At 40.9% G+C, this 27878-nt stretch overlaps 1 protein-coding gene across 1 annotated transcript; it reads right to left on the reverse strand.

The window, feature by feature from the left end:
• Window positions 1-1730: 1730 nt before the first annotated feature.
• LOC134565058 (microsomal triglyceride transfer protein large subunit-like) lies at window positions 1731-27568 on the reverse strand. Its single transcript, XM_063424424.1, has 18 exons — window positions 27508-27568; window positions 22526-22713; window positions 21813-21956; window positions 19687-19794; window positions 18819-18935; window positions 17672-17811; window positions 16664-16814; window positions 13172-13329; window positions 12152-12320; window positions 11465-11572; window positions 10360-10572; window positions 9125-9336; window positions 8449-8546; window positions 8226-8347; window positions 7220-7447; window positions 3370-3494; window positions 2838-3008; window positions 1731-1932 (listed from the first exon to the last, which is right to left on the reverse strand). Exons 1-18 carry the CDS (start codon window positions 27566-27568, stop codon window positions 1764-1766), a joined length of 2682 nt encoding a protein of 893 aa, XP_063280494.1. The 3' UTR covers window positions 1731-1763.
• Between the last annotated feature and the right edge of the window lie 310 nt (window positions 27569-27878).

The raw sequence follows: 27878 nt of genomic DNA on the forward strand, positions 1-27878 counted from the left end.
TTATTTTGATAAAATTGAGAAGGGGTAAGCCTTGAAGTGGGATTGCTGGTATCAGACAAAGATCTTACAGATATAAATTGAATTATCTGTAACCTTTTTATTCTGATTTTGGGTTGTAAATTGATAGGCAAGCCTGGCAGAGTGAGGCTGAGGTGTCATCTGTTGATATCTTAACTCTCTCCAAGTAAAATAGTGACGGCAGCTATGTGAGGTAAAAAGGTTCCTCTTTACCCCAATCAACAGCATTCATTCCCCAATGGGAGCCTTTCCCTACCCAGAAAGTAACAGACAATAAGACTGGAAACAATTTCTTCACACTGTATTTTTACCTGTTTTATTTAGGCTTTGAGTAGAAATGTGCCCGCATTTTCAGGAAAAACAACAAGCAGACTATTTCATCCAACTGACAGTTTGATTTTTGCACATTTCTGCACTCTTGGTTTTTTACAACACAAAAGAATTTGGATTTTTTTCTTAATCTTGTAATATTTTTTTTCATTACAATTTATGAGTTTTTCCTGCCTTCTTTTGGGTTTGGGTTTTTTAAAAATAAACATTGTTCTTGGCTTTTTATTTTACTTTTTTGGTGAACAGCACTTGCCCACCTTGTCCTATAAAAATTAAATCAGATGGATCAGAGATCAGCTGGGCTGGGGTATATTCTTTTTTAAACTGCAATGCTGATGTAAATATAAAACTTTATTTTTATTTTTTTATAGATCCTACGAAGACACTGCTTGAAGTGTATAAGTAATTTTCATCAGAGGACTTGTCTGAGTAGTGATTTTTTTTGGAATTGAAATACAAACCTAACTTACCTAGAAGAAAATGTTCTGGCTCAGCACAGGCTTTGCTAGACTGTGCATCCAAAATCTATTTCTTTCAAGAGCCTTTCCTTCTTCGTAGTTCAGAATTGCCTTAGAGGGTGCTAATTTTTTGAAATGCACCTGCCTTGATTACACACAGAGACACAAATTTTTAGGAGGCAACCTTGATGAGCAACCAGTGTTGGCTTAACTCTGCTCCTGCTTCTTGTAGCTACAGAAATTATACCATTGATTTCAATGAGAACAGAATTAAGGCAACTGTAATTCCTTCTGGAAACATAACTCCACACTGTTTATCAATTGTATTTAACTACAGCAGTTAATAAAAAACTCCAGAAGATAAATAATAATAATAGAGTTCTGCCTGCTTAAAAAACCCCATAAAGTCCTTTAAAATGATGTAAAATAAAATCTGCTTTTTTTGTAAACAGGCAATACTGAGTAAGCAGGAATTCGTGGTCCTATCTGGATGTTAATTGCACTTGAATATTCGAATGGCGATTGGTCATAGGCCTAAAACACCTAAAAACTTTAAAATACATTTATAAATAATCATTCTTTATACATCATAATTGTTCTTCCTGCATGTCAAAAACACAGACTTCTGTATTTCCCAAGAAAGAAAAATGAAGGATTACTTTTGCTTTTGGCACAAAAAGTAAAAATGAAGAACAAGCACCACCCTTAAGGGAGTGCATAGAATGCTACCAAATTGGTCTTTATTTGCCTTAGGGTTTTGGGTTTTTTACAAAAGTTTTAAATATAGGTTAATATGTAAACACTGTGCATGCACTGAGAGTCTGATCCTGGCCTGTTGAAATCAATGGCAAATTTCCCATTAACTGCAGCAGTGCAAGGTCATGCTCCACGTTGTTAAGGTACGTGCAGACCTAAGTCATTGAGGGATTCAGGAAAGCAGGAGCTCAGATCTTGCTTTCAAAACCAGCTGCCAGCAGAGTCAGACTTTGCGCCGAACACCTTCTTGCACATGTTGGAGTTTTCCTGGTGGAGAGGGTATTCATTCCCTGCCAAGGTGGCTGCTTTCCCCCTCCTGGCAGTGTAGCGCCTGCCAGAGGGCAGGCTCTCATACTTGGTCAAGTGAGTCCTGCAAAGACAGCACCAGACTCTGGCATTAGCAGGTTCGTGCAGAGCTTGCACCCTGTTACAAACACCTTGCACACAGGTGAGGTGGCACTTCCCCAGCAAGCAGGTGTAATCAGCAGATTTTTTAGTAGCTGCAGAATAGTAGACACTGTTTTCTTAGGATTTCCTGAAGATTCTTAAGGTCTTTGATTCCTCTCAGGTTTTTAACCATCTTTTGGATGAGAAAAACCTGAACGGAAATCTGGCACAGGCTTTGCAAATGTTATCTTCCTTAGGTCTTAGCAAATAGGGATTAGGAGAGAGCAGTAAACCAAATAAACCAAATTTAAATACTATTCTTTGGCTACTGAAGAGCATCTTTTTAACCTTATTGCAAAGTTGTTTCATTTTCAGGAAAACTGGTGCCTTAATAAAGTATGATAGAACACAGTTGCTGCAAGACTTTAACAGACCAGGTACTTTTGTTGACATTAGTAAATAGCAGATGATGAAGAAAACTTTCCACTTCAGCTCATTTATGGCTTTGCACTTCCTCTCTCAACAGTGTAATACAGAACTACTGTTGGCAAAGCCTGAGATCACAATCAGAACTGATTGCACACGAGGGCACTACTGTCCTGCCACTTAAGTTAGTTCACTTGAAAAATCAAATTTAAAAATTGGACTGAAGTGCACATTCAGAGCTGATCAGTTGTGATCTTCAAGAAGGTTATTTCTGAATCTCAGGGATGGTGGACAAGGAGGAACGGGTTAGCAGAGAGGTCAGTGTGTGTAACAGCCTGCACTGCACCTGATTGTGTTAGGCTGGAATTTGGCCTCAGTGGTTAATCTCTTGTGTCTGTGAAAACCAAAAGTTCCAGAACCTCTGGAAGGACACCACAGAAAGTGTGTGCTCTTAGTTCTCACCTGAATGGAGAGTCCACTCTGTCCATCTGCATACAAACCAAAAATGGGTACTGTGAAAACTGCACTGTGGAGATAAAGTCTAAAGCTGTTTCTGCTTCTGAAGTAGTTTCCATACCAGTTTTTACAAAGAAGGAATCCACCTCGGTGTTACCAGCTATAAATATGGCTACCCTAAAAAAAAAAAAAAAAAAAAAAAAAAAAAATCAGGCATTACAATTATTTCAAAACACCTTAAAAAAGAGGAAATTGAATTACAAACAGTCCTACCATACATACATAAAAACTGCCCTCAAAGGAGCCTGTTCTTCACGTAAAGGTATATAAATTCACGAGACCAGTGGGAACTGGTATTATCCAGGTGGAAAGGAAAAAAGAAGAACAAACATTCTCCCATGCACATAACTATTTAACTCTATTTATTTAATTGCTTAATTCTAACTCATCTTCTATACTTAAATTCATCTCATTGGTGCTACCATGGCTCAGAAGCCTGAGCTGTCTACAGCTACAGCACGTGCTGGGAGTATCTCACCGGTTCTTGACGTTGGTTTTGGATTCCCGGTACCACAGGCTGAACTCCATCCCTCCAGAGATGTCGATGGCCAGTCCACCCATGAACTCTGCACTGGCCGTGGGCCCAGACTGCAGCTGGATTTCCTGGAGCCATGGGAAAGCACAGGTTACTGACTGCAGACCTCAGAGGTTTCCTTATTCCCTTTGGTACTGCCCTCACACCACTTGTCATTTTGCAGGAACAAAAAGGAAGAGGGATTTTCTAAAAGGATGGACCTCATGCACCTCTCTCCCTCAAAAATGGGATGAAGCTACAGCAAGGCACCTTGCATCCTTCCCCTCTCCCCTGTGTGCCAGCTGGCCTAATTTCTGCACAGTGTCACTGCAGGGAATATCATGTCTCCAAGAGCTACCACACAAGCCCCATGGAGGCTGTGACAGCAGTCCAGCTAAATCAGATTAAACTCCTTGCTGGAAGCCCAGCACAGGTGCAGTGCAGTGTGACTTCAGCACCCCCGAGCAGACCTGTACTGGCAGTAGGGTGCTGCCACTTGTGTAGTGGGTCCAAACTCACCATATGACAGGAATTATGTCTTCAGCGGCTGAGTGGCCAAACCCATCAGCTAATGAACCCTGATTTGCATTTAATGCATTTTCTATCAAATGTGCTCATGGCTTCACAAAACCTGTAAGGCTGGACTGGAAACACATCCATAAAAACCATTTTGGAAGTGGCAATATAGCTCATGCTCATGGCAGTTCATTACTTTTAAGGTTTGACACACAGCCAAGATTTTAAGGTTCACCCAGCTTGGCAGTCTGGCTCTCTTTATATAGTTGTCCTGTTTCCCTAAGAACTGGTGGATTAATTCACCATTTAAAAAGAAACATTAATTTGGGAAAAGCTTATTTTGATCATGTGCCTCACATACAGGACACTTTCTCCAGTCTCACAGATGGTTTTCTCCCTCCTCCCAGGTTTCTGTGCCTGTGGTATTCTCAAGACCTGTAATGTTGCAGGCCTTTATAGGACACGTGGGAATGTGAATTTCCTCCCCCTTTTTAATGTCCAGGCACCCTAGAAGTCTCTGTTCTCTTCTTAGCTATTCAGTAGTCCAGTGGCTCCAACTAATGCTGTCCCAAGATTTAAGAAGCAAGCAGTCAGTCTAACTTCCTAATCCCTATAGCAAGGAGCAACATCGGGGAAGGTTTTTGTTCAGAACATTAAAGTTATCCGACTGTAATCAAAGACTCAAATAATTATGGTAGCTGCACATGGTTACTTCACCTTTTAGGGTAAGTTAACTATCCTTGAAATTATTTCCTTGACAGAAACAGCTTGGCAGAGCCATCTTGGCAGTCAGTTGATGCTAAAGTGGGCTCAAGATTTAAAGAATGCAGTGGGCTGGCTGTGGCTTATAAATCCAGCATGACCCCAGCAAGTGTGGTCATATGATGCTCTGATTTCTTATTTTCACCCAAGTTAAAATCATGGATTGAAATTGTGGTCTTTCTGAAAACAAAGGGTGTTTTTATACTGACTGCAATGGGGCATAAAATACTTCACTTGTTATTCTGTTTAGGTGTGGACATAAAGCTTGTTTTACTTTATTTTACTTTGCTTTTAATTGGGACTGGATTGGCGGGTAGCTGCTAATGAGTGAGGAGGTAACAGTATATATGCTGGCAGAGATATGTACACACAACCAGAGGAGCAGATATTTTTAGATGTATTGTCAAATTGCACCCAAGAATATTAAAGTAGGCTGAGTTTACAAAGGCTGCATGGTTCAAGACTTAAATGCTACCTAGAATTAAGCTGTATTTGTCACTGAAACCAGCAGAGAAGCTAAGGAGCATTTGTCTTGTGTTTTACTAGCTCATCTATTTCCTTATTTATAGCTCAGCCCTGTCCCTCATCTCATGTGCAAATCCAATCCAGGCTGATGGGAGGTGTAAATCACAGGGACCTAGTCTCCTCAGGAGAAGTATTTTCCTGATCCAAAAGATCAGAATCAGTCTTTTGTTACTGTTTAAAATGCTGAAATGTGCCATGTTTCAACAAAAGTGTCTTCATGTACCACACTGCAATGCAACCTTACTGTAATGCAACACAGACATGACTGCAACAAGCACTTCTCTGGGAACTGGCTACCTTCCACTGGGGTCTGGCTTGCAAGTGGTTTCTCTGACCTATGAATATAGGATTTAATTTCTCTGGGCTTCTGGCAGGTGTGTTGCCTAGGAGAACTATTAACACTGCTGAACTTTAATGCAGGTGACTTAGGAGTCTTGAAAACAGTTTTATGAAAGCTATTTATTTTATAGCAGGAATATAACTTCTGGTTATTCTTAGCCCTCAAACAACACTGTGGCCACATGGAAGTGCCAAAACCATGTTGATGTGCTGTTGAGTTGGAGCATAGCTATAAGACCATTCTTAGAAAGATGGGCTGTGCTTAAAAGGCAGCTCAGCCTGAAGCTGTGTTGAACAAGGCTTTAAACCATTCCTGCCCTTGTGGGATGTGGAGGTAAGACTGCTGCCAAGGCTTTCACTGGAAGTGGGAAGGCAGTCACTGACTGCAAACACTGCACCTTGATATTGTTAAAAGTGGCACACAGTCCCAGCCATGGCTGCCCCAGACTTTTGAGAGGTTCTCCAAAGACAAGGGGTGGAGAATTTGCTGGTGGGCAGAGCTCTAGGGGTGCCCAGCCAGCTGATTCAGCCAGAGTATGTCTGGAGCTTGGTGCATGCACAGCAGTTGGAAATATTTAGTTCTCTAAATGCTCCCTATGCTCAGGACTAGACATGATTATCTTTCTCACCTCTTCGGTCTGTTTGTTAAATAGGTCATGGTAAAGTTTTTGCCCATAATCTGCATGTGAATTGTAAAGCACTGTTGGAATGAGCTTTAGTTAGCCAGTTTGGGCACTATTTGGGAAGCCCTCTAGACTTTAAATACCATCAGAAGGAGCTGAGCTGAGTTCTGGATGGGGAAACCTGTCATGTGCAGAGGGTGTTTCTGTGTAATTTTGAGCAGAGTGGATTGTCTGATCATCTACTTTTGGCATTTTCTTTTGCCAAGAATTAAAAGGAAAAAGCCAAAAGTAAAGTTTGAGACTGCAGATGTTTCCTGAGATGAGTACAGCTGTTAAATCCACAGGTTCTAAGGAGATCCCTGCTTGGGAAGAGCGAAGATATCAAACCAAGTGCTGACCCTGCACTTTGAGAGAGATGTCTAGATTCTTAGTCCTCCAATAACACATTATGTACCCAGTTATATTTATATGTGAATCTATTTAAGCACAAAACTAGCAAATAATTTGGGGTGATAGTTGCAAAAAAGACTGTGTAATCTTCATTTTAATTTCTTGTTTTGCCTAGAAATAAACAGTTGAAATTTGGAGCTCTTAGCATTGTTCTTTGAAGGATAGTTATCTGATTCATTCACCTGACAATTATTGCCTAACTGGACACAAGGTCCCTGGACAACTTGTGAAAAGGAAAACTTAGGTGGTCACATGGGACAATACTGTATTACAAGAAACTGGGATGGGAGGTCATAGCTGAAAGCAATATAAGTTTTCAACAGGAAACTCAGTTGGATTTCCTTTTATTCAGTGTCACTTTGTTTTCTAGAAGATCTGTTCTCACCTTTGTGCTAGGTTGATTTTCACGTAATTTTATTCTGGTTTTTAATACTCATTACTTTTCTATTGCTCTCCTAGTGAAGGTAGCCAGGTATAAAACTGGTTAGGTTTATCAGCACTGAAAAGAAAGAAAATAAGGTGTCCTACAACAGCAGTATGGGGGAGGAACCATCTGTGCTTAAGAGACAAAAAAGGAAGCAATAATGTGCTGTTAGTACCTGTAAGAAATCTGTGAGGAGGACAAGTCCTTTCACCACGTTCATGGGATCTCCAGTTGCCGAGAGCATTTTAGACATTAAATCACCATACCCTTGGAAAAATGTCACTGGCCTGAGCTGGAAATCGAACAGAATGGCTGACATGCCAGCAAAGGAGTCCAGGTTTTCCTCACCTTCATCAGGAGTGGCAGCTATTATGGACTCTAGACCCTGAGCTTCGATCACCACCTATGAAAGAACAGTGATACAGAATCAATGAAAAACTCCTGCCTGACTCAGACTATTAACAACACCACATATTTTCTTAAGGTATAAGACCCTAATTCTAATTTATGTAGTTGTAGTGGAAAAGGTATGAGGTTAAGACTTTGTGGAATTAGGTAGAGCACCTAGAAAAATGGAAAATAAAATAATCTCATGCCATGTTTTTGCCCTTTAGGTGCTGAGCAGGATTTACTCACATGAAGATCACAATCCTGAGACTAGTTTTCTTTTTAGAAAACAGATTTTCCTTTATTCATATAACTATTTTTCATGGACAGTTGGGAGGAAAAGCCAGACAAGTTCCACTGCACAATTTTTGTCCTGCATTAAATTTATAATACTGAAGGTTCTTGCCAATATTAAGAAAAGTCTAAAACAGACATTTCAGTCTCTTTGATTTTTACATTTGTTCTACTCTTTGAATTTCTGTTCTGTGACGTACCTGAACTGGGACCTGATTTTACAAACTCACAAAGCTTTTATTGATTACATCAGACAAACAGCATAGGCTTTACACAGACATAGAGCTTGATGTATGATGCAAAACAAAACACTTGTTGTTTTGTTTATGGCAAACATGCCACATTGTGGGGTTTTCCTCTGTTATCGGCTTTCCTCTGTTACTAGCTTGTTCTCTGCCCAGTATAGCAAACCTTATGGTCTTGAGAATTAGCTGAATTGATTTAGAAGCTGTAAGAAAAGGACCACAGACTGGCTTAGTTATGTACAGTGTGGCAGTTACCTGGATGGCATGAAGTTCAGTGTTTCTGTCAAAAACATGGATGTTCATGTTACTTCTCCGTAAAATGCCAGAGCCAGAGTAGAGGATGTCGAGGCTGTATGTGGATGACACATCAGGACCACCTTAATTAAAAAAGAAAGAAGGTACCTGTGACTAAACTAGTGGATTAATCAAATATTTGGGAATACAAAGAGGGTTCAAAGGCAGTTTCATGGTTACATACGTGTGATATATCCAGTGTAAGCAGAGGAAGAGCCCATTTTGGAGAAGCGATCGTAGTTATGGGCACGCATGTCCTTCAGAACTTGCCGAACTGTTTTGCTGTGGTATTTCAAAACAAACAAACAAAACCACTGAGATACAAAAATGTTACAGTACCAAATGTATTACATTTTGGTCGAAAGATCAAATTTGAGACAGGGTGAATTTCCCAGTGGGAAGAGGGTCTTCCAAACCCTTACTTTTTCCCACTAAAAACCAGCCCTAACCCAGAGTCTCTCTTTCAATTTCAGGTACTCCCTGCAGTCATAGGAAGAAAGGCAAGCAAAGGTCTTGCTTGAAAATTAATGGTTTTGAAAAGAAGATATATATTGATTACTTTCATTCTCACACTCTGATGTTTAAAATTTTTCCACATCACTGGTTCTTATAATATAAAAGCAAGGGACCCACTGAGAGAATTAAGATCAACAGGTGACATTTTTCACAGTAATGCAAGTCAGATGGCTAATTATTTTTTTGTACCTGTGAAAATGTGAATAGCTATGAAAAGAATTACAATACAAGGGACATAAAAATAAGATATCCTTTTACATTCTCCTTAAGTTATAGTAATTCATGAGAACCTGTGTGTTCTTTGTAAGGAAGTGCTGTATTTATTCACACTGAACTTAATGTACCTTGAAGGCATTTCAAAGTGCAGTATATCTTGAATCATGGAGAGCATGTACTTGTTCATTTCCATAGGCAGTTCCCCAATAGAGAGCAGGATGTTTTTCACTTCCATGTAGGATGGGTTATTGTTTAAGATGATGGCAGCTGCTGTGGTTCTCACTGTCTTTTCGTGGACTCTGTGAGTCTGGTGGTATATCCTGTTCATTGTTTCCTTCACCTGGTCAGGAAACACATTATTCACTCAGTGCTCATGCAGATGACTGAGCAAAGTACAGGTTGGAATCTCATTTATATCAGCTTAAGTTAGCTAAAGTTAACTCCATAGCTAAGGCTAATACATGAGGATATATTTTCAGCATCATGTTTTTCATGGTCCTTTTGGAATGTTGAGACATGTATAGCTCAGTGACCACAAGGACAAGAGGGACATCTGTTATGTTGTCTCAGCCACAGATCAAATACAGCCTTACAAACTGGTTTTCAGTGGGGCTGTAAATAAGTAGCAGCACTAAGAACAAATGTGGCAGTGGTAAGACAGATATTTCCTTGACTGTTAAGGAAATATGTACTTTAAAAATTGAGAACCTTGTTATTTTAATTTTCTAGATAGTGCCTGTGGTGGCCTCGTGTCCCTGAGAAGATCATGACACATCTTTGTTACAGGGGAGTCTGTGGAAAGTCATGTAGCCCCACTGACAGAATGGCCTCCAGCACGCTCATTGCAGAGCAGCACCCTGACAGCCTCAATCCTGGTGGCCAGCAGCAGGTATGAAATGGAATGCAAGGTAATGCAGCAGAGGCAGGACCTCTTGTCCCACTATTTTCCATGTGTTTTCCTACTCTTGGAGGCTGCAGGGTAAAATGCAGCTATTTTACCCTTCTCTTACTTCGTGTGTTCTTTGTGACAATGTGAAAGCACAAGAAAGAACAGGGGTTGCACAGGTGCCCAAGTGCTCCCTCTGGCGAGCAGAGCCCAGTTTTCCCCGCAGACTGCACAGCACCTTTGATGGCTGTGTGTGACTCTGGAGCTAAGGACTGACCAGCATGTGTCCACCAGTCCATTCCTTGCCTTCAGCATGCTGACTGCACCACACAGCGTGGTGCCATCAGCAAACTTACTGAGATTGTACTCAACCTCACTGCCCATGTTGCTGATGACAAGAAATTAACTCTGTTAATTTATCCTTTATCTTTAATACAGTCTCCTGCACTTCTTTTCTTGGGCAGTACATTTTCTTACCTCTTTGGTGAGAAAAGAAGTATTGTATCTCTGCAAGGCAGTGGCAGCAAGGCTGCTGATGGGCCCTTCTCCTGACTCAGCATACTTCAGAAGCACTGGAATTGCTTCGGGAAGGAGCGCATTCTTCAGTGCCAGCAGGTACATCTGCACATTGTCATCTTTCTTGGCCTTCTCCAGTCTATTTAGAATCAACCTTTTGGCTTCCACAACAGCCTAAGAAGATCAACAGCACATTAAATGGTGATCATAAACCTCCCTTTTCCCCCTTGCAGGAGTAGAAGGGGCAGGGCCGTGTTCTGGCATGTTTTTGTTGCACAGGGTTAGCAAAGGTGTCGTTTGTACGTTGATGGCTTCTTCCAAGCATAACCAAAGTGACTGCAGTCACAGTGACACCTGATCCAAAGTTTTGTCACTTGCCAGCTGCTCCTGCCCTGATTCAGGGACATCACAGGTCTTTTTCTGTGGGGCTAACAAGTCCCCACAAAAAAAGGCAAGGGAAGTGTTCTTCAGTGCCTCATAACATAATGTTATAAAACTGCTTGGCAATTGACAAGGGAAATTAAAAGGCCCTGTTCAGGTGCTCTGTCCCTTTTCAGTGGAGTGCTGCAGTGCTGAAGAACACAGATCCAGCAGCCTTGTCTGATCATTCTCATCCTCTAACACCAGCATCTACTCAGTTCATGTTCAGAGTAAAAGTCTTCCTCCTTCTATGCGTGTTTGGGGCACAGTTGAGTACTTGAGTCAATGAATTTTCTTCACAGAGGTGAAATAACCTAAGGTGATTGCAAATAATAAACAGATCCCAAGTTTGCCAGTGTTTCTCTGAGGCCATGCAAAGCTTTTGGAAAAGGCAGCACAAAGGCTTCTGCTGACAGATTCAGCCACAGAAATGGGAAGAGACAAGATTAAAGCCTAAATCTGACAAAGTAGAAGTCATTATTTTTAAAAAATTACAATCTTCTATCAAACATAGGAGTTCATGGGCTTATTTTAAATGGGAGAATCTGCTTCCCATGTCTGTCATGCTCTCCCAGTAACATCACCTGGGATCAGTCAGGTGTGTTGTGGACCAGAATTTGGGCAGCAGTGACCATCAGATACTCACTGGCAGCTTGCAGCCTTCCCTGTCACACAGCTTTCTAATGAGCGCTCCCATGACAATGACAAGAGTTTCTCGGATTTCTTCACTGGCGACATCCCCCTTGAACTTCTCCTGTCATGCAAAAGTGAAGCTGTTTAGTGTCTCAGTGTAAACATGATGAGCCACACTCTGCTGGGGGTTCAATAGGCTCCCTCATTTTCTGTGAATATTAATGCAATGCAAGGGCTGTGATTACTATGATGGCCTGGGCTCAGGCTAAGCACAGCACATCTCTATCATTACATAGGTATTACATATAATAATAATTCACTGACATTTTTACCTTGCGTTACATTCAGTGTCTCAATTAGATTCATTTGGGGAAAAAAAATTACAGTTCTGGTTACAGGACTTTCATAAGGCAACAACCAAACAATCCTCAAATTATTTTCCTAACATTCAGTATTATGTTTCTTTTCCAAGTACTGGATTTTGGTAATATTTTACAAAGTAAATAGACTTTCAGTCTGGACCTAGGAATGTTTGTTATTTGCAGGCTCTATGTTAATGGCACACTTATAGGAAACCCTGGAAGGCATAAAGAAAGGAAAATTAGAAACAGCAAAAATTGTTTATTCTTCTCTTTGCCTTTCACTGGGACAAGGCATAAGAGTATTAGCTCTGTTGTATTTGTTTTGTCCTTGGACTTACAGTTAATGATTTCAGGAGCATTTCACTGGGGTGAGAAGCAAATCCACAGGCATACAGGAACCGCTCCTGCAGGATAAAAGTGCTTGCATCCTTAAAGTCAAGAAACTCCAATATGGCCTCCAGTGATTCTGGTGTCTGAGCTGAGGTTACAGCATCCACTACCTGTGGACTACAAAAAAGTAGAAATTAAATGAACATATCATTGCAATGAGCCAGTCAGTACTTGGCTGCATATTGAGAGAAATAAGCTAATGTACTGAAACAACTCTTCATTGCAAGTAAGAGAATATTTTACTCTTGTTGGAAAAAGTGTCCCTGAAATCTCACCTCAAAACGGTACACAAACTCATATCTATGATAATTTTTGAATTTATGCAAATAGGGGACAAAAAAAGTATTTAAAAACCCAATTATTGCAAGTATATTAAAGTTTACAGGACAAAGTTGTAAATACAAAGAAGTATTAGTACTGCATGTACAATGGCACAGAGAGAAAAGGCTTCTATGCTACCTGAGTGATTCTCAGGTTATCTCCATTGCTAACAACTGCTAAAATTTATTTGAAAGATCTCGACCATATGACTCAGAAATGCTTTTCAACTCTTAAGTCTCTGTGTGCATGCTGTTCACAACCAAACTCTAATACTAGGACACTTCCCAGGCATCAATCTTCCCCTTCTTTGTTGTGTTTCCTATTGAAGGAAACAAATGGGAAGTCAAGGACAAGTTATAGGGTGTTTCAGAATAAGCATTTGGTTTGAGAACCTTTAAAGCTAAACTACAAAGCATGTTTGCCTTGCACTGTAGATAGAACCCTGGTGGCTGAAGGGTGCACTGAAAATTTACTATATTACAAGAACAAACATAACTTTAAAAAATCCTTTTCCTGTAGACAGTACTGAACACTGGGTTTGCATTGCTAGGACATCACCAGTAGAAGTCAATCTCTTTGTATGCAATTTGCTCTTCTTCATTTTTCAGTAACTTAAACCTTTTAAAAACTTGTTCATGGTAACTTACAGAAATTCTTTATTTTCACTTCTAATAATTTTCAGTATCTCCTCTTTCGTAGCTTTTCTGATGTTCTGAATGAAGGATAAAAAGCTTTTTGCTGCTTCAGGTTTGGAAAGTTTGTCAGGATGCATATGTTCTCTGATGATCTGCCAGTGCTCAGAAAGCTGCAAAACAATTCATATTATGTCAAATCTCTCAGATTGTGGTGTCAGTTCTCAAAATCAGACTAAATAAGTGCAGATATGTAGGCCAGCTGTTGCTCAAATTAGCTGAAATCCAACAGGTTGATGATCCTTTAGCTCAGTATTAGTTAATTTATGATATCCCAGCACAAATATCTTTGAAACCTTTCTATAGCCATCTCTCTTTCAACACTTTAGTATTTTCCTGATGTTGTACACGACCTTAAATGCAATCTCTTTTGGAACAATAAAATTTATTTATAGTGTAACTGGAATAAAGTGAATTCTCTTGCCAATTTACTGTGCTTTCTGGTAAATATGGTGTTTACTTTATGTTCCCATTTTTTCTAAGTAGATTTTTTTTTAAAAAGGGGAATGCACAATCCCCAATTCACCAATTAATCATATTTTCTGAGAGGATGGTCATTTTGGGTTGGTATAGAACAGGATTAAATGTCCAAGAAGTTATTCCCATTTTTTATTCATAAACTTGCATACAAAGGGATTTGTAGCTATTGTACAAAATGAAAGGTAAGATGGTATTAGAACAGGTAATTGGTGGTTGCTGCATTTATTCCCACACCACATTTTTTACCTGAATAGGCCAACATGGTAGCAAAGCATCCATATCTGTCCTTCCAGATACACTCCCATAAGAAACTGGCGCCGGTATTTTGACCTTTCCTCTCTTGCTCCCCTTGCCTCTGTTGTCTCAAATTATTGAGAACATTCCTTGATGAAAACTCAGCTGTTCTTTGCAGCAGTTTTTACTGCAGTTTTCCTGAGCGGGAAATAACAGTAGCACCCATTTGACCTTTACTAAAATACTTCCCCCTATGGATTGTGTATTGGGCAATAGCACTTGAACCTGCTGGCAATTAGAAGTATCATTCATCAGTACAGAGTGCAACTTCTATCAACTGTAACAAACAATAATTAGGCAACAATGATTGAGACAGGATATTTCCTGAGGATTAATGACCAGCTGGGAGGAGCTCATGTTCTGAGGCACAGGTGGGTCTTTTAACCTCAACTGGTGATAAGCGCTTAGCACCAAGGTCAGTGTTGCTATTATTAACTGAAATTTGATAAACATATGGGGCACTTTTTATTCCCCCTGTTGAAGTTGCACCACAGTCCAGCAAAAAGACTTCTAACCTCATTACTCCTGTATTTTCTCCTGTGCAGAGCCCAGCTGTGTGGGCTGCTCTTAGTCAGTTTAGCCCATACCCTAGAGACAAGCAAGGTGGAAGATGCAAGCTGGAGCCATCTCAAGTAAAAGAGAGTGGAGACCAAGCCTTCCTCTTTGGGGGGGTGCTCACACTGTTCAACGGCTACAAGGAGCAGCTGCCATCTCCTGCAGTGACCATGGCATTAAAAACACTGTTCACAGTTGACTTTTATGAGGGCCCTCATTCTCCTGATGTGAATGTCAGGCAGTTTGGATTTAATAACCCAAACATTCAGGCACAAGAGGCACACACTTCCACATGGCAACTCAGCATGGACACAGACCTGTGTTTCTCTAACAGAGAGATCAGAACAGAGGTCTTGTGAGCACTCTAGGAAAACTCCAGCCAAACCAAGAGGTTCTAAACCCAGCAGGAGTTGGTTTTGAATGTCAGTGCCTGACAGCTGTTTACCAACATACAAAGGGTGGCTGCACAAGGCAGAACAAACCCACTTCACCTTCAGAAGGGGCAAGAAACCTTTCCCATAGGAACCATGAGCATAAAAGAGTGTAAGATGCATGAGCTCTTCTGAAAAGAGCATGCTTTTTGTTGGCTAAACACAGAAATCTAGACCTCATTTTAAGTGCAAAATTTGCCATAACCTCAGAGAAGCTAGTGCTGCCATCTGCGAAATGAGGATAGTAACGGTAATTTTACCAAATTCATAGAGATAAGACCTGTTACAATTTAAAAAGGGCTTTGAGAATGTAAAATTCTAAGGCATAGCATGTCAGCAGGGCATTAATGTATACTATGATATATAAGTACCATATGCTATGTTGCTGCTTTGGATATAGTGTTCTGTTTATAGAGCCCATCTTTTCATAGCAGTTACTGAAAAATACAGTGAAAAAGCAGAACTTAATTCTCCTTGTCCCATTAGGTTTATAAAGACAGCTCAGACCCCAGGCAGTGCTCTGGAATTATACCCTGTGTTTGTTATCTTGGTCTGGAAATCATAACTGTTATGACAAACTCAGTCCCAAGTGACAAATTGGTCAGCACAAACTCTGACTGGCAGAGTCAGGGAAAACCACCTGTCCCTACTCTGTTTAGGATGCCTCAATATTCCCTGCTCAGAACTGCTCCTGCACACATGCAGCATCATTTCTATATTCCCCAAATATGTGGTTTTGGTCTTCTCTGTAGATCAACAAGTATTAGACAAGATAAATTATTACAGTGTAATGCTACTTCCAAATAACTAGCACAAGTTCCAGTACAGGAACATATTTGTGCTCATAAGGAGTATCTCTGGAGGACTAAAATTATGTTTACTGAATAGAAGCTATATCTTGCTTATCAACACCAGAGAATAATGATCCTTAAATTAATGTTCCCATTCATACCTCAATGGTAATAGCATTCATACTGTTTGCTAACAGTCACTTTAGTAATTTATATAGTTTATGATGAACATCATTAGCAAAACAATAGATGATGCATTTACAATGCCATGCTCTTAGGCTTCAGATGTCTTAAATATAAAAAAAAAACCAACAAGGCAATTTTTTCCCCAGGGAAAAATGAGAACATTATTTGACTTCCCAAGAGTACTAAAGCCCTGTTTTATACTTCTAAAATACCTATAAAATCATTTTAACAAAAGACTTCCTCTGGATCAGGTAGTAAGAAGAGGTTAAATATACTACCAACAAATGCTTAGCATACCTGAGGAATGGCTAATGAACTTGAATTCCTAGGAACAGTTCAGCTCCTCCATGACAGAACTGTTTACAAAGACCAATCAACCATCTTAAAATTAATTTTCCACCCAGAGGAAATAAGCCTCTGCCAGCTCAATGTTGGCAAAGGAGAGATAAAACAACAGGGTGTTATATTTTCTAGTGATCTGGAGAAATATTGAAGTCTTTAAAAGAGAGCAAAAAGGTTGGTACTTTTAGTGGTAGATCTTACCCTTGTGGGATGAGCACCATTGCAACACTTCCATACTCCCTACTCCAGGGTGTATTTTATATTGATATGTTGGACCTGTCCTAGTTCTGCTTGGACAGAAAATTTGCTTTCACACTTGTCCTGCTCAGCTAAGCAACCTGATGTCCAATGAACCTGTGTTTACTTACTGAAGGGCACTTTTTGCATTCAGATTTCACTGGCTCTGCTTCCAGGGGCATGGCAACATAATTGGGGTCCAAGGTCTTGATCACACCAGCGACTTGCTTTGCAGCAATCAGTCCCATCCCAGCTTGGACTGATTTCAGTTCCAGCCTCTGCCTGTACAGCCACACAGTGAGGAAACCATTAGAGCTCAACCATCAGGGCAGAGATGCAGAAATCACACCAAGAGGAAACAAACCCCTCCACAGGCAAAGAAATATAGAATGTGGACTTATTGAAGTCTTATTTTAGAATGTTCAGAACATGGCAAGTCTGTGGGGTTTTTAAGGGAACAGAAATTTCTGATATCAGCAAAATTACTGCTAGAGTTATGTGCAATAAAATACCTGTATGAGAGAAAGCTTTCTAAAGCCCAGATTTATAGCACTTGATAAACAGCCTTCAGTATTCACATGCATTCTGAAATGTTTCATGTATTTGTTCTTAAAAGATCTGAAAAGTGAGATTTTTGAATGTACTTTTAAATATCTACTATTACTGAGATGCCTGAATAATTTATCTTGTATGAGTATCTCCACACTTTCAGTGCTTTGGAGTCTGGAGTCTAACACAGATCTAGGTTTCACTGTTGTTTCTTTCCTATGCAGATTTTATTTTCTATACTTCCACACTCTCATATACTAGAAATGGAAATCCATCAGAAGTATTTCTTGAGAAATGAGAAGACAGAACACCTATAGTACTAATGGGTAGATTAAAAGGTTTTGGCCAATTCCTGCTGTTTTCAGTTAACTTCTTATGAATGCCATTATTTATTATTTGCGGTGTGGTAGAACCCTTAATCAAAGTTGGACTTGGTACCCAGCACAGCTGTATATGGATAAAAAAGAGACCTAAATCCTTACCTGGAGAGTTCACAGCCTTAGGTCTCAATTCTATAAGACCTACACATATAACCTGACTTGAACCACTAGTCCTGCTACCATCAATAACAGTCCAATCGCCCAACTTACTTTGAAACTATTTTGGCACCTGTTTTTCGTTGGTAATTCAGAACAAAAATGAAATTTTCTTCTGCCTTAATAGATTTAATGAAACTGTCTTCCAGCACATAAACTGTAGCAGATGTGCCTTTTGTACCAACATCCAAGATCTGAAAATAATTTAAAAAATAAACAGAAAGAGGGCTATTCAACAAACAGCAAAAATAGGAAAAGAGCTCACAGTTCCAAATTGAGAGTAAGACTTGTAATGAAGTAGAGCCATATGAGGAAGGTGCATATAGGCTGGCATCTCAAATTAAGTGTACGAACCAGGTTTTTGAGAATTCCCTCTGCAGTAAGAAGCCACTCACTTCTACACCATGTGCTTCAAATTCAATATGTACCAGGGTAAAAGACAGTAGGAGCAGGGAAGGAAGTTACCGAGCAGGCTACAACTGAGAACACACCCAGTACAACATTTAGTTTAAGATATGTTTTAAATAAGAAATAACTCTTTTCCAGAGAAATGTCTTGTAAAGGAGATTGTCATGTTCACACTCAGATCAAACAAGGTGGCGGGCTTTGCTTCTTGTTTTGTAAACAAGATGATGTCTTTGTGGTAAGTGTGAAAATTTGGAACCCAGTCATAGTGTTAAGGCAGTTTATTAAGAGAGTATGTGCTGTCTTTATACTTCTCTGAGATGAGAAAGGTCAGCTTCTGATGTGGAGAATCCCAGTGCCTTCAGCAGGTGTCCAGCCTGCCCTCAGCAGTGAGGAGCATTAGGGCTGTAGTAGGGCTTCAGTTACCTCTATGGCACATCTCCTGTATTAGACCTGTGCATTAGGGAAGCCTTTGACCTTCCAGGCAAGCCTGACCAGGCTCCATTCAGGAGTCAGCATCTTGCCTGGCATTTACAGCAGATGCGAAAAAGGTTACTGTTATCACTATGACTGCATCTGTGTCAGCCGAGCCAAAGTGGTTTACACCACAGGAGAATCCATTCCCTGTTCTTTCCATGGGAAATACATACGACATTCGGGGTAGTAAAACTACAATATTTACATATAGAATTTGCTTTCTCTAATGCAAGAAGGACTTCTGAGAAGATGAGTAGTAGCTGCTAAGAATATACTTTAAATGGGAAGAATATATTTTATTTTGTTAAAGAAATCATACCTGGTTGTGGCTGGTAAATCTTTTCCTTTCTATTTCACAGGAGTCCAGGTCTTTTATTTTAGTCACTTGATCTTGCTGCATGTGGTAAGTAGTATTGCATTTCCCAGAAATGTCCACCTTGGAAAAGGGAGTTAGATTAGGACAATTTCTTGAATTTATCTTTGGGACCCCACAACACCTTCCAAAGATGAAGCATTTTCTCCACTGTTGGAATCCTGTACCTGAGATGCTGCATTGCTTAGGTTTATTGAACAGTTTTGAGGATGTCAGTGGTTCTAACTATCTGGTTTGGATTGGCAGGGGTACTATTCATTAAATGGCTATGAAGAAAAGTAACAGTGGTTGTTTTAACAAAATAATTAGGAATACCAGGCAGCTCACACTATACTGACAAATTTGAGTTAAATTTGAGCTTTGTTCAAGGGGACAGGTTTAGAAATTTAACAGTGGAAGGCAAATTAAATGGATGCAGCTAAACCAGTGCTAACTTTGTGTGGGTACTCGGATTTAGAATGGGACTCCACTGAATTGAATTTAGGAATCAACCAACTTTAAACAGCAGTATAATCACTTTTATAGTGACCTGGTTTAATGTGGTTTATTACCAAATTGTGCTAAATTTATAAAGGCATTTTAAATCAAATGGATTGCACTACTTCTTTATGCTAATTGCACCAATTTGACTTGTATCACCTAACATTCAGAAGTCTGTCTTTATGTCCCTAACCTCACATGTGATCAGAGAACTGATTTCTATCAGAGTTCACTCCTTCTGAAGTCAGCAGGAGCCACAGGTCTGACTTTCAGAGCAGATCAGGCTCTGCCTGTTCCCCAGGTGACAATAATCTTGCCTGATAGAGCACCATACCTCCCGGGAAGAGCCAGAGTGCAGCTGTAGCTGGAAAAGGCTAGCCAGACCTCTCTTAATATTCTGAGTAAAACCAGGTTCATTTTGATACGAGTAGAAGGTTTTGACCTGTAGGAATAATAAAAAAAAAAGTATAGAAAAAGCATTCAAAAGTGTGTAACAAATCTGCTTAAATAAGAAAGGAATAGTGAAGATCCACTCTAGAAAAACTCCCTTTACTTTTTTTTCATTAGAAAGTTGAATTTGGAGCTGTTGCTGTTATTTAAGCAAGCTGCAGAGGCTGCCGGGCCTGACAATAACAGTACAAACATGTTTCAGCCTTCAGCTGAACCTAAGTACAGTTTCAGTGCAGTGAGCATCTCTCCTCCTGGAATTACAGAGAATTCACATGCAAAATGGGAAACTTTTCATATTTTCATAGGCAACTCATTTCTCTGCATAATCCTCAGGTAATCACGCCCCACAGGTGCATAATATCTGTTGCACTTTAATCACAGGTTACAAAAACTCAGGATGAATCACAGATAAATCACAGATAGAATGACTTCAATGACATGTCAAACATATCACAACCTTTGCACTTCATGGGTCAACTGTTGTGCTTGAGCCTCTCCTCTGGTAACAAGACTTTGCACCTCCACTTTGCATTCAAGGTGCTTTAAAATTGCCCCTTTTTCTGGAACTGTAAATTCAATCAGTGTGTTATCTCAGGGCAACCCTGAAAAGTGAAATTACTGTGCCAGGGAGGAAAATGTCACACCACAAAGAAATCATAAAAGGAGTGTATAGACCCTCCTATCTGAGAAAAAGCCCAAGTTTTTAATACTACATCTTAGCCTTAGTATGTGAAAGTGTGCAATGTATGAGGAGCAGATGCATTCTGACTATGTTCTTCTGGTACCTCTGTTCTCATGTACAGATGTGTACAGTTCGCAGCCAGTGCTGTCCTGTTTCTTTTTATGTTGTGTAAAACTGATCACAAGGCTGAGTCTGAAAGTTACTGAGCAGGTCTGATAGCAGCTGCAATTCAGCAGGCTGAGCTGGCAGCCAGGGTATGTGCTCAGTGCCTGTTTACAGCAGGAGGTAAAGATCCTGCTGGGATAGGGTGTCACAGCCCTCACTCTGCTCTGCAGAAGGGAAAAGCAAGTGTAGCCTTCAACCTTCCTCTTTTCTCACAGCCCCTCTGCCCATGCCCCACCTGCTGTGCATTGCTCAGGCTGCAGAGGGGGAAATGGGGCTCTTGGCCTAATGCTACAAGCAACAGGAGGGTGAAGGACCAGGGGCAGGAGGCAGGAGCAGCAGCAGCCATGGCTCCAGCCTCACCACTCCCTGGCCAGAAGAGTAGGCTGAGTACAAGGGGACACATAAGCAGCTCTGCAGGGAAAAAGAGAGTGGGATGGATGTACTTGAATCCCCTTCTCAGCGAAATGAGGACTCTGACAGCTACAAATGGACATGGGTGCTCCTGTGCTGGGACAGTGCTTTGGTATTCTCTCAGGGCAAGATATAAAACCCAGGCATGTGTTGAGACACACTAGCTCTCTGACCCTTCTCTTCTGATTTTTGGAGAGTCTCCCAGTAGGGGAAAAACATGTAAGGCTGTAGCTCTTTCAGCATCAAGCTCATTAAACTTGGGACCATTGAAACTGCAGGTGACACAGAAATAAATAAGAAAACCAAAGAGCTGGGAAAAGCAGTCCTGGTAAAATACTTGATAGGGGTTTAAAGTGATTAACACTGTTCCTCACAGACTCAGTAGAACATCCCTCATGACAAATTGTATCTCCTTTTCTGTCTTCAGATCTTGGACAAAATCCTGCCCTCGCTGAAGTCAGTAGCACAAATCCCACATAGCAATTGTGCATATAGCCACATGTGTACCTATATCTTTGTGAACAATCTGCTCTTAACTTCCCCACTGTGTGGTGTTCTCAATGTACAATAGGCTTGGGCTAGAAGGTAAATTACAGTCTGTTCTAAACTATAGTATTTCACATAGAATGATAGGACACAATGGCTTATTAAAAACACTGAGTGAATAGTGAACTGGTAAATTCTTCAAGTCTGTTACAAAAGATTTGTGTCATGTTTCCTTAGGGACTGAATTTTAAAAGACAGGGTCTTACTTTTCCACGGACTAGTTCAACCACTATGGGCCTCTGTAAAGCCTCCAGATAGTCTTTCCCAATGATCTTCTCTGTGCTTTTTCCTGTGAAGATCTTTTTAGCAGCTGGACGTTCATTCACATTTTCAACCTGAACATCTTTGATCTAGCAAAGTAAAAGCAGAGAAAATTAATGTAGAGAGCAGTGTAGAATTGGCCTGGAGTAGGCTAGATAGACTAAATCACATAATAAATGTTGTTTCTGCATTTCTGGTTCTGATCATTAATCTTCCATGATTACTGTGTCAAAGTTTACAAAAGAAGCCAGTGCTCTCCAGTGGGGAAATAAGTGCCACAAAATTTCACCATAAAGCTATATACCAAACCCAGTTACTATTTAGAAAATGTCATGATTTGTAGCTAGAACTGAGGGCTTCAGACAACATATTGCCCCTCAGGTAAGGGCTTGCACACCAGTTGTTTGAAGCTATAGGTGCTGTATGAAGCAATTTCTAAATACAGAAGATATTCTAAAGTTCTGGCTTATGATGTGTGATACTTGTGAAATCTTATTCTATAGGAATCAGATCATCAAAGCAGCTGGGTTTAGTTGATGAGACTCAAGAATAGTGTTTAGCTCATGTTCTGAAAGTGAGTTCTCTGAGATTAGATTAGCAGCTAGATAAGAGCAGAAAAGATTGTGTATGTTTTAAGTTGTCTGATGGCAAGAATTACCGTAATTTTGACCAGCTGGTCATCATCATTGTCAGGATTTCTCCATAAGAGGTTGACATCCACACCAGAAGAAATCCGATATCCTGCACTTTTCTGCAGTGATGCTTTCACCCAATCAACATAGACTTCAGCTGAGTAAGCAAACTTATATAGCTTGTCATTATTTAGGCTTGGCCCAGTAGTGTGCCCTGTTTGGAAAGCAAAAACAAACAGCATTTTAGAACTGACTAACATAATCTACCATGTTCTCAAAGAAGCACCTTTAGAAAAATTTAAAATTTAATTACAAACATAAGATTTACGGGACTGATCCTGCTACTATTGATTACAGAGGCTGTCCCACTGAAGCAGCTGGGATTTTTTGTGATTAAGTTGACACTGATCTTATATATTTAACATAAGAATGGTCACAAAATCAGATTATTTTCTTCAGCTATGTTAGCATTACAAATTAATCCAAAATTATTTGCAACTCAAAGTACTGTTATTAATCACTCAATTTGTGTGCTTAGCAATGTGAAATACATTGATGTGATTTGTTAGAGCCAATAGAAATCATTCTCTGCATCTCTTGCATGTTTATTGGGAATCTTTCCATTGAGAGTCTTGCCCAAGGGTGACATGAATGTAATGAAAACATTAGGAATGTATTTTTTAGATTAAATAATTAAGCTCTTGTTCTTTCAACTAAATAATTGTCCCCATAGCTGTGTCTCTGCTGTTAATTTATATATTTTAAGGAATACTGGAGGGAAGGGAAGGGAAGGGAAGGGAAGGGAAGGGAAGGGAAGGGAAGGGAAGGGAAGGGAAGGGAAGGGAAGGGAAGGGAAGGGAAGGGAAGGGAAGGGAAGGGAAGGGAAGGGAAGGGAAGGGAAGGGAAGGGAAGGGAAGGGAAGGGAAGGGAAGGGAAGGGAAGGGAAGGGAAGGGAAGGGAAGGGAAGGGAAGGGAAGGGAAGGGAAGGGAAGGGGGAAAAAGCTGGCTGTACGCTAAGTGCTCTTAACACTCTCAAAGCAAACACACATAGAGTGACCTTAGGTGCTATCTGTAAGCAGCACAGCACCAGCCTCACACACACAAATGCTTCACCACTGAATGCACTGGAAATTTCTTCATGGAGTTCAGGAGGTGCAGAGCAGAAACAAGTTCACAACAGAGTTAATCTAAGAAACACAAAGTGCTGTCCTCAGGGAGATGCATCTCAGTCATGACAAGTGCAGGGAAGGGCAGGGAAAAGAAGAAAAATCTCTCACACCATCTCAGAAAAATTCTTTAGCATGCTGTAATGGAATCAGTGTCTTCAAAGTCCCCTGCGAAGATTCTTCAGGCTGTCCTGATTTATGTTATATCCCTATGTTTTATCTGACTCAAATAAATTTCGAATCACTACATTGATAAAAAGGAAAATCAGTCTTATTTCACTTTAATATTCTAAAGCCCATTTAGGTAGGTGCACAGGGTAGTTCCATGGCTGGATGGATACATTCTGCAGTTGTTAAAGACTCCAAAACCCCTGCTTCATTAAGATTATGCTCACATCCTTCCCCTGTTCACTCAGATACCATGGCAGTGGATTAAAGTCAGCTTCAAAGAACCTTTCCCTGAGCAAAATGGACACTCCACCAAGTTTAGTCTACAAGTTCTGTAAACTGACAAAGTTACAGAACTAAATGGACTTATACTTTATGCCAGCTGGGGATGTGGTGCAACAAGTCTGGTGATCCCAGTGGGAGCAGCCTGTTCACATGTGAGAGGCCAAAGCTGTACCTATTGATTTTTTCCCAGAGAGGCTGAAGGATTCATGTTAGCACAATGGGGTTTGCATGTGTTGTGTGTCTGTTTCAAAACAAAGTCACCAAGAGGCATACAACCCTTCCTGCAGGTTTACTGTGAATTTCCTAGCCAATTTCCTTCCCCAATTTCCTGCTCTGAAGCTACCTTACCCTCGAGAGCAGAGGGTGCTCAGTGCCTGGCAGAGGTGGCTATGCCTTTCAGGGACACCCCTGGCTCCCTGCAGTCCCTTGGAGCCAGTTGCTTCCTGGTTCAAAATGTTCTTCATTTGCAGCAAAAACTGCAGTGCAAAGGACTTAGTATTGGCTGAGATTTTAGGAATACCACCCACTAGGTGCATTCTAAACACAGTCCCATCTAAAGAAAAATAGCAGGGGAACAACACATCCAAGAGAAATTATCTGGGTGCTCAAAGACAAGTGTCTTACTAGTTAAGGTGCAGGCTATGGTTTTGCTCCCTCCCTATATTCAGTTAAAAGCACCTTTCACCTACCATCTTCCTTTCCCCACAACTAAACACATACATGGTTTTATTCTCCTTTTGTAAGAGTTCCTTCCCTCTTCCTCCCTTTTAGCATTTGCTTGTCCCCACATACAAAAGAGCTGTTCCATCCTAAAGAAAACAGATGAGCACACGATGCAGAAGCTTCTTGCAAGTGTCATGGAAGAAATTAATAATTGCAAAGTATTCCTGGGAGCTAGAACAACATGAGGTTTTGAAAGCTTTCACCATTTCACACATAGAAAACACTGCAGGAGCCAGCGCAGAAGACACCTTTAGTTGCCAGACTGGGAAAGGGTAGGCCAACAGTAGATCATGGTAAGAGAAGCAGCAGGGATGAGGCAGTAATGAAAGCAGTCCCAAAGAGTTAACACTTATTCCTGTGGAAATGGGGAAGTCAAGAGATGTTATATTCCCCTGTGGGAATGGTTTCTCCCCCTCAGGGACCCCTAGAGTTTGTACCATGTAGTTTAATCCTCCTTCCCCTTTCTGACCCTATTCGCTGTGTCCCAAACAGCCCCTCCCTGGCAGGAGCTAAGAAAAGACCCTCTGACTCTGTGCACGCCCTCTTTCCCCCTGGACGCCACCTGGAATAAACATCTTAACTGCAGCTGGGGGTCAGAGCCTCTTTTGGGTCCTTTATCCTGTCCATGAAATATTTCTCCAAAGCCTTCTAAGGCCTGAGCTAGCATTGGAACTTCGGAGGGGTTAAAAAGGAGGATTTATTTCAAAGAGAGACAACTGAAGTGTGGTCAGGCTGAGAGGCAAGGGAGATCTTGACAGATGAGAGACAGAGATACAGGGTCACTGACCAGAATCAGTATTCAAAACAGCACAACTAAATTTTCATGCCAACTTCCATGAAGAAAACACCAGTACTATTTTAAAAGGAATATTGCAACACCTTTCTGATAGAAACTTTTCTTAATAGAAGCCCTCCTTTTAGAAGCTCCTTCCTTTGTATTCAGCACAACACTGGAATCCTTGCTGCCTGTGCAGCCACTGACATTTCAGCTGATGGCAAGTGTCCCACTGCCTGAGAAGGGAGGAGAGATGGGCACACAGACTGCCATCAGCCCAGCCATGCTCTCTGGGGGTCAGAAGTGCTGCTTCCAAGGTGGAGTGCATAACACATAGTTTGACTAGTAATGTTAAGTGTCTGTCATTAAGGGTAACATGCCAAGTCTATAATTAAATCATGATACTGTATAATACAGAAGGTTACACTGCATGAGTAGAGACAGCTGTCAAGTCCTGTGCCTTTTATTAATACATACGGCATGCACAGCATGTGTCTCTAACTACTTGCTAGCTCTACCTTCATAAATCATATCTGCTACTGTCTCTGATACCAGATAGCTTTAAAAAGCAAACCCCATCCACTTATTTGAAAACATTTTTCAAGTGGAATGGCAGTAGGAAAGTTTTATGTGGGCTTACCTACTTGAATTAAACAGAATAAGGTTTCAATATTTCCAAAAGGCAGCATGGCCTGATGAAAAGGCAAAACACTAATCCTAATCCCAGCTCTCACACTAAGGCACTAAGTGGCCTTTGGGCCAGTAATTTAGTTCTCAATCTCTCTGCACAAGAGAGAGAGGAAATCTGGCAGAGCTGAAGGAATGACTAATTAAAGAGAAAAAGCTTGCTCAGTATCCTGAGGATGTGACAAGCAAATATTACTTCACATCAAGAAGCTTTGCTTAACTGATATTAAGGGGAAGCTGGGAAGATCAGATAGCAGCAATGTGGCACACTGGTACCTAGCCATAAACTGAACATGGCAGTCTCATGAAATAAACTCACAGGTAAAGGCACTGCCTGCAAATTTCTCTCCTTTATAACTCCTGTCATGAGAGTGTACAGAGGCAGGGAGGAAGGAGGGTTGCTGCTCTGTGATTACAGTGTCCTGGATTCCCTGCAGGAAGCAGGAGGTGGCACCCATGAGAGCACCTCTACAGACTTTTTAACATCTTAACCCAGGATGGCATGTCCACTCTACTTCTCATCATGATAAAGACATCCCCATTAAATTAAGAACTCAGTTTATGTTATAAGGTTGCTGTTTCTCTAAATTTAATGTGAAGTTGTATGAGTCACTACTACAGACACCTTTCCTTGCTTCATACATTGGCACTGCAGAAGCAGACAGTTTCCAAGATTTCATACCCTTGACTTTGTCAGGACACCTGGGTAAAGCTCCGCTCATAGGGTTTCTGCAGACATCCAGATTTTCAAGACTTACTACAGAGCAAGGTTCTCACGAAATTAACAGGATGCTTCTTACTGACTTCAGTGGTAGCTGAGTCAACTGCTCAGAGGCTGAAACCTGGAGAGCCCTGAGCACTTCCTGGCTCTGCTCCACCAGAGCACTCCATGTGTTTAACTTCTGAGCGTGTGAAAAGTCCCTCTGAAGTTGGTGCCCCCACAGTATGTCCTGATTAAGCAAGGTCATGATCCCCAATCTCCTGGTCACACCACTGGCCCTGTGCACTTGAAAACATCATCTCCTCCATCACCTCTGCTGAGAGGAATGCCACAAGTGCTTAAATCTAACTACTAAATGCATCTTGTATTACTCAAGCATGTCTGAGTAAAGCTGATAATTTTTGAGGAAAAACAGATCTGCATACACACCCTGGTTATGCCTCTGCTGAGGCAAAAGCTGAACCAGGCCCAGTACAGACCTACCTTTAACAGAGGCTGAGTAGGTGGAAATGATGCAAGGGAACAGCACGGTAAGAAGAATCATGCTGGACTCTGCCGAGCTCCTGACTGCAGCATGAAGTGTGAGAACCTCCAAGAAATGAGCTGAGTGGAACTTGCATAGAGAGCCACAGGCTCAGCCACACTTTATCTAGATGTAGTAAAGGTCAGATTCCAAATTCCACTCTCAGGTACTAAGTTCATGAAAGGACTTCCAGTTAATTATTAAGAACTAAGGTAACTGGTGGTTTCTACCCCATTTTATCGATCACCTCAGCTTTCATTTTTGAATACTGAGCCCACACAGACTGTTTTCTGAGCAGCAGAGCCCACCTCCAGTGCTGGAAGAACCAGGA

The sequence above is a fragment of the Prinia subflava genome (assembly GCF_021018805.1).
Source record: "Prinia subflava isolate CZ2003 ecotype Zambia chromosome W unlocalized genomic scaffold, Cam_Psub_1.2 scaffold_32_NEW, whole genome shotgun sequence".
NCBI classification, from domain to species: domain Eukaryota; kingdom Metazoa; phylum Chordata; class Aves; order Passeriformes; family Cisticolidae; genus Prinia; species Prinia subflava.